At 32.4% G+C, this 7,902-nt stretch overlaps 1 protein-coding gene across 1 annotated transcript; it reads right to left on the minus strand.

The window, feature by feature from the left end:
- Positions 1–549: 549 nt before the first annotated feature.
- Positions 550–6,881, minus strand: LOC100807602 (homeobox protein knotted-1-like 2-like). The gene is made up of 5 exons (NM_001267070.1): positions 6,194–6,881; positions 5,881–6,003; positions 5,480–5,612; positions 1,493–1,746; positions 550–1,073 (listed from the first exon to the last, which is right to left on the minus strand). Exons 1-5 carry the CDS (start codon positions 6,635–6,637, stop codon positions 870–872), a joined length of 1,158 nt encoding a protein of 385 aa, NP_001253999.1. The 5' UTR covers positions 6,638–6,881; the 3' UTR covers positions 550–869.
- Between the last annotated feature and the right edge of the window lie 1,021 nt (positions 6,882–7,902).

Consider the following 7,902-nt stretch of genomic DNA (forward strand, 5'->3'; position numbering starts at 1 on the left):
AAAGAAAAGACTCTGCATATCAGGACTAATATACAACAAGATTTCTTTCCAACTTAGATGTAAAATGGTTTGAAATTTTATAGTTCAGTAGTTAAAATCTCTACATATTAGCCTCAGACAACAGCTAAAAAGCTGCAATAATTAATTTGAATTGGTAATTAGTATATGTATAACGCTAAAGTTATATAAAATTCCTAAACGAGATCAATATGGAATTTCTCGCATACATGTCAAACTAGCCGATTGATTTGTAGCAAATCAAAATACTCTAATAAGGTGTGCGAAAACCTAAGAAGCACCACATGCAACATTAAAATTAAACCATGACAAGTTTCACGATGGATACGATATTGTCATATACACTTATATTAAAATCTTGATATATAGCTAGTAGCTCCTTACAGACTTTATATTGTACAGAAGCTCTCGCAAATTTCGATCCTTTTCTGCGTACACCAAATCATACCACAAAGTAACACACACTTATATAGGTAAACTATCAAGAAAAGTACAGCACAACGACAGGCACCTAGTGCAATCCTTAGAAATTAAAATCCAAATGTGACACATCTTATGAATATATATTATCTCTACCAATACTACTAATTATGAAAATATAATAAGCAACCGTCATTGTTTAATAAAACGTACAACATCACTGTGGCAAACTACTCAAGTACTCACACTGCACAAGCACAACCAATTAATGTTCACGGTATATGCTTGATAATATTGAAACTAGTAGCTAGAGCGTTGACTGTTATCCAGTTTGGGCACAATCTCTTTGTTAATAAGAAACACATACCTTGCATTTAAATTACAATTAAAAATATATATAATAATAATTTATAAGGTGGCCTTGTCTTTTGTCATGGTCCTAGACGGTAGTGACCATCTGCCATGTAGTGACCATCCATATAGAGAGTTGCACTCTGCGGATGCAGGCCATCCATCACCATAAATTGCATGTCTTCAGATGGTTTCCAATGCCTCTTCCTCTGGTTTATGAACCAGTTATTTATTTGCTTTTGGTCCAAACCAGTTGATTCAGCCAATGCCACCTTCTCTGATTCCTACAGTAGTGACCACCATGAGAAGTACATAATTTTTAGAAATATATATATCAAACACATATGACAAAATTTATTGAAAATTGTAAATGTGTGGTTTCACTTCTAAGTTTTAACTAACAATATATATACAATATCTCAAACAAGAAAAATTATTGTATCATTAGGACTCCCAAATATTCATGATCCCAACCGATGTCTGTGTGTCATATAGTCAAATTTTATAATATACGAAAAAAGAATTAATAAAGCTAAACTACATGTCATATAATTTTATATATTTTGGTTAGGACCAGGATAACCCTGAATGGTATAATAATTTCGTATAAAAAAAATATTGTGTTAGACTTAGAGAGTGTATTGCAAAGACCACTCAAACATATATTGATAATACCAAATTAAAGAGCGTCAAGTTTACATACCGAAGGATATGGCCATTTGTAATGTAATTCCCACCAGTTAAGTAGCTTTTGCCTAGCATCTTTGGGAAGTTTCCCTTTCTTTTTCTTCTTGGAGAGTTCTTGCTTAAGGCTACTTAAGTAACCACTGTACTTCTTCAGCAAGTGGTTTTTGAGTTCACGGTCTTCTGCTCGGGGATCAATCTCGGGAAGTTCTGTTTCTCCTCCACTGTTGTCTTGATCCTCTTCTGATGAACCGGCACCTTCACATTTATCATCTGCTCATCATGCAACAATGAATTATAAGTAACTGAGCTCCTCATAAACTTGGAATATACATTTTGCTAGAACAATACTAAGTAAATTAAGATGCATAGCGAAAAACATAATTTCATATATCCTGTATTCATGGTTTTAAACTGCAGTCCACTGCCGCAACGTAAAAGTATTTAAATCAATACAATCACATTGGAACTACGGCCGCATCAGTCAGTCACATTTTCCCACAATTGTCCATAAAGTAAAAAAAAAAAAAAAAATTGACTCACTGTAATCGCAATTTAAAACCATGACTGTACTATTAATATACATCGAGGGATGATACTGAGAAGTAAGGTTAGAAAGTATATGTACAGTGTTCCCAACACGGTTGTCATATAATGAAGCAATATGAATTTTTTATTCCATGATTGTTTAATCCAATATAACGTTTCCATCATCCAAAGAGAAGAGGGATATATATTAAGCTCCTTCTCAAAATCGTTTTAGAAATACAGTATCTGAGAAGCTTAACTAATCATTAAGAAGTGCATCATCATATCATACTCTTCAGATACAATGATCCTAAAGCGATTTTGAGATATATTGATTAAGCTCCTCATCAACTTGGAGTATGCATATTGCTAGAACAATACTAAGTAAAGAAGCATGAGGAAGAACTCAATCTCATATATCAATGCACGATTATTGAGAGATGATACAGAGAAGTAATATTAGAAAGAATAATGAATGTTCACCCTATTTTTGGATGGATTGGATAGAAAAAGAAGAGAGATAAATGAGATGAAAGACTAAGTAATGAAGTGTATGTTTATAATTTTTTCATTAGAAAGTACCTACCTAGTTCCGAACTCAGTTATCATAAAATGAAGCAACATGTAATTCCATGGTTGTTTAGTCCATTGTTATACTAAATTAAGGCCTTCTTCAATCATCAAAACAAAAGGCATAGAGAATGAGTATTTCTCTTTGTTAATTACCATGGATCTAGTAATTCATTTCAGAGTGCTTCATCATATCATAATCATCAGCTACCATACTGCTAAAAAGATCTTGAATAAATTGAATAAGGAATTCAACTATTTAAAAGAGGGTCTAAAACACAAAGGAGTATTTTCCGAAAGATTCTTTAGTGGGTGAAGAGATAGCAATTTCTGTTCTATCAAAAAACAAAAACCTAAAAAAATAAAAAGAAGAATCTAGAGACATTTCTGTTGTATTTTGGATGTCTTTATATGTACAATACTATAATTACCAAATAGTGTCGATGTAAATATAAATTAATCCATGTTTTTTTTTCCCTTTCCCATACATAAATCTAAATCATGTAATTATGTCATTATTTTCCGCGGGTCTGAAGTTATATTTTTTCATTCCAAGCGACACTCCAAAAATATTCATGTTACAGCCTTAGATTAAAAAGAAAATGTCTTTTTTATCGGTACAGAAGAAAATGCGTTTAATAAAGGAAATATTTTCTTATCAGTCCTTCTTATATTATACAAGAAATATTAAAAAAATATGATTTAAATAAGTTTTTCGTACTTAAAAAATAAATCATTTTTATATTACTATCTAATATTTATTTTTTATCAAATAATTACTTAAAAAAATTTGTTTCAACTTAATACATGTGGTTAGTCTCATTATGTTAGGTGACGACATGACGTGTCAATGATTAAACTTGATAATATGATACTTTGTCACGTAATCACTTGATAAAATGAGACTAACGACAAATATTAAGTTGAAACATAATTTTTTTTCAAATAGTTAATTAACGACAAAAAATAAATGTTAAATAATAATATAAAAATGATCTATGTATGAAAAATTTATTTAAGCTTATAAACATTTAATATATAAAAAAATATTCAATAAGATAGTGTATAGAAAGATTTAAAATTATTTTTTGATGAATGATCGTGACCGGCAATTTCTCTAAGTTGGTAGTTGATAATTATCTGACTTTGGAAGATATACAACTTCCTAACTGAAATACTCATGAAACATGGAAATTTTTTGGTAAATCAAGTATGTGTACAAATTTTCTCCAACAATCATAAGGCCAGTTCCGGGAATACAACAACCAGTTGCGTATACTCTGGCCACATTGAAGAAATTGGATACTAGGTCATCACCATGAAAGAAAGGGTGAATGGAGAAGAGAAGAGGAAATATCACATGTTCGAATCTACTCAATTGATATATCTAATATAACTAATAAATTAATGTTTACCGATAAAAAAAAAACCATGAAATTATCAAGCAGCCTGTGATTCACATCGGAAAGACATGCGCCGATGACGAAATTTTAAGCCATATGATTAGTAGTTATTAACACAAGGAAGTTTTTGTTTATCTCCTCCAGTGTGGAATATTTCATTAGCTACCCATCTGAGTCAACGTGAACAAGACAATGTCGTCGGTAACTAATATATTAGGGTATTATATGAAGAAGAAAAAAACTAACATATTAGGATATTATAACAAGCTAAGGAAGCAACTTCCTAAGCATTTATTTATACATGTAACTATTTAAATATCAATTACGGGACTACGAGGATAGAAAGCATGCATATGGTAGAACATATAGAAAAATAGTAAATGAGAAGTGTCATCAGATCATCATAATATTATTATAATTTTTTTGGCATAGACATAAAACTGAAGTATATAATACAGTAATATACATATATATTTATTAAACATCTGCATAACTTACATTTCATTCGTACCGCAATCCTTGGGGGTGATGCGGTGGATTGGAACAGCATCCAATGTGTTTCTCAGTTAATAATTAATTAATTAATTGGACTCAAACAACCAAAAGGAGAAAAAAGAAGAATAGATTAAAACGGCATTTGCTGTATGAAGGCAAAAACTGAGCACAACAATGATGAGGGAGTGTGTGTGACAGTGTGTGAGAATGTCATCCTACTAAACCCCACGAAATCCGCGAAATGCTTACTCAAAAATAGGTTTTAGGTTATAACAGGCCATATAAACGAGTTAACTAGGAAACCCTAGAAGAATCAATTTGTCAGAACTCAGAAACTTGGGAAATAGGAGCGGATCAGTAGCTAGAAACGAGCGTGTGAATTTGAGTTTTAGAAAAGAAAAAATAATAAACAAAAAAATATTAAAGTTCATCTAGAGTCTTGAAGAATGGACAATACTATAATAGAGTATATATATATATATATATATATAATATTAAAATAAAATAAAACTTGTCAAATCTCTGAAAAGAGAAAACAAAAAGATGTTGTTTATTTCTCTTTTTATAAACAAAAATATATTTTATATATTGGGTACTGATTAGGGTTCTGTGCTTGATGAAATATCATCTCCACTCTCTGGGTCCCTTCCCTCCTACGATCTGTAGGTAGGTAAAATTTTCGGTCAAAGTTTCCTGGCTCAGTACAGAGAACACTCGAGTTTACGAATTTCAAGAACTGCAGAACTCGGTTCAAAATTTTGTGCCCCCGGCACGTATTACACATAGTTGAATCTTTACATAATCAATAATTAAGTTAATTAATACGTTTTCTGTGGAATTATTATGAATAATTGAACACTTTTTGGTAACAAAAGTTGGAGGTTGTTACGCTATGCTGTGAGGAGAAAGTGGTAGAGAAGAGAGGAATTAAAATAAAAGAATGAGAATTAATTAAGGGGAATAGGATCCTCCTCTTGTGTGTGTTCTATAAAGAGAAAAAAATAAAGTACCAGAGAAGATCCGCACGGGTCCATTGCAAAGCATATTTAGCTGAGTTTCTATCCTTCGCATGAAATCCATAGCCTCTTGAATAGGCCTTGTTAATTCCTCTCTATACTTCACAAGCATGTCATAGTATGCTTCCTGCAGTTAACAGTTAACACCCACCACCATTTCCAATTAAGTATCAACACTAATAAGGGTAAAGCCCAAAAATAGTAATAAAAATAAAATAACACATTCATGGTTTTGAAAAAATGATATACAGTATTGACAATCATATCGCGACCATGTAGTCGCATCAGTCAAAATTAATTTATAATTTTTCACACTATTATAAAGGCGCTGAAACTGGAACGGTAGCTGTAACCCCAATTTAAAACTTTGAATGCTTCAGGCTTAAACTACCCACCATGAATTGGTCAAGTTCAGGGTCTTTTGAAGTTTCCCTTGAACCAACTGAAGATCTTTGCCGTGCCTCAAACTCTTGCTTAGCCGCAGCCATACGCGCCACCACTTCGGGTGGAGCTCCTATCTACAAATTAAATAGGGAAAGAGAGAGTGTGAGAAAGATAAGAGTTATTATATATACTATTAATATATATAAAATAAAATAAAATAAAATGGGGCACAGTCATTACTCAAATTAATGTGATGAGAAATGAGAAATCAATAATAATAATAATAAACTAATAAATTAATTAATTGATTTATTAATTGGTGACCTTTTGACAATCCATGTAGGCTTCTAAAACATTGGAGTACTGAGGGTGAGCAATGATTTTAGCTTTTATGGCTTCAACTTCACCAGTGGAGCTAGTTGGGCTCCCTCCTTGTTGCTGAGGATGATGCATAGTGTTGTGAAGGTTTCCTCTCATTAAAGGGTAGTGGAAAATCGGAGCGTGGAGCTGAGAAGTGCTGGCTTCGGATTTGACAGAAGGGTGTGGTGAAACTTGATCAGACTGAAAGCAATGATCTGATCCACCCGATTGAAGATGAAAGGTGTTGATTGGAAACTGGTGGTGGTGGTGGTGGTGATGGCTATGATGCTGATGCTGATGATTATGGTTTCCACCACTAGCTGAAGAGTACAAGAAATTTGGCCTTGGAGTACTTGGACTTGGACCTGTGTTTTCACTCAAGTGATTATTACTAGTGTATTCCTCCATTAATTTTTTGAAATTGGGAAGCAAAAAACTCTCTCACTCAGCTAATTAACCCAGCTGAACAAGAGGCTCCAACAAACAAACCAAGAGGTACTACTCAATCCACTATGAGGAACAAGAAAACCCTAAGGGTTTCTGAACCCTAAAATAGTTGAGGGATTGGTAATGAGTGGTTGTTGTAAGATGAAATAATAAGAAGGGCCACACCACCATCAGCACTTGTGTGATGTTTTGTGTTGGGGTCCAAGGAGGTAGCAAAAGTTATATAAGGTGTTAAAGTGAAGAAAACTATAATAAAAGAGGGTTGCAATTTGCAGAATTTGGGAGCATGGACAGCTACGAGAGGGTAGAAACCAGCGAAACGCTCACATGATGTGTTGTACGGAGGGTGAGTGAAGAGAAGAAGAGATAGAAAGAAAGGGGGAAAAAAAGAGAAAGAGGGCGCAGTCGAAACCGGTAATGGCTCCGTGTTGGGGGTTGTTGACAAGAATTTCTTTCGTTGTGAGGAGAAAAAAAAGAAATATTTAAAAATCGGAAAAAGGTTAGTGTAGCTTAGGAGATAAGCCTAGGGAGCATTGTTCAGTTTTTGTTTTTTTGGGTGGTTTTGGCTAAATGATTAGTATCTGTTTATTTTGCTTTAAGTAGTCCCCTGTACTCTGTAGGCTGTCCCTTGATTTGTTTTCCTTTTTGTGTTCCTCACAAGTCACAACTACCATTTATTGCAGATTTCAAACCAAACAGCTGTGTATTTGTGTATGCATTTGTTATGATATAGATTTATTGAAAATTATAATGTTACTTGTGTGTACTCAAGCTGTTACATTCTGTGCTTTATTCTTTTAAATATGAAGCATTTTGTTCTGGGCAAGACCCAAGTAGAGTAGTTTATCCAGAAAAGAAAACAAAGTTTAGTACTAATTAGTTTTAGTACATGTATAAATTAAAGTTGGAAAAACTTACTTTTACTTCAGAAGCAATAACTTTTTCTTTTTTAATTATACATTGGAAAGCACAATTTTGTATTTAAATTCGCAAAAGTATTTATTTATGTAACTATACATCAAACATAAGAATGCTCTAAGATCGGTTTTGTTCAAACTTGAAAAAAAAGGTTAAAATAATTTATTTTAATTTATTTTTTAGATTTAATTTTATCTTTTAATTTTTTTAGATTTAATTTAGTTCTTTAATTTTAAAAATCAATTCAATTTAGTCTTACAATCTAAATTGGGTCAACAGTATTAAGAAATCATATTTTATGATGATTT

This window comes from Glycine max, chromosome 14 (genome assembly GCF_000004515.6).
Source record: "Glycine max cultivar Williams 82 chromosome 14, Glycine_max_v4.0, whole genome shotgun sequence".
Taxonomy (NCBI): domain Eukaryota; kingdom Viridiplantae; phylum Streptophyta; class Magnoliopsida; order Fabales; family Fabaceae; genus Glycine; species Glycine max.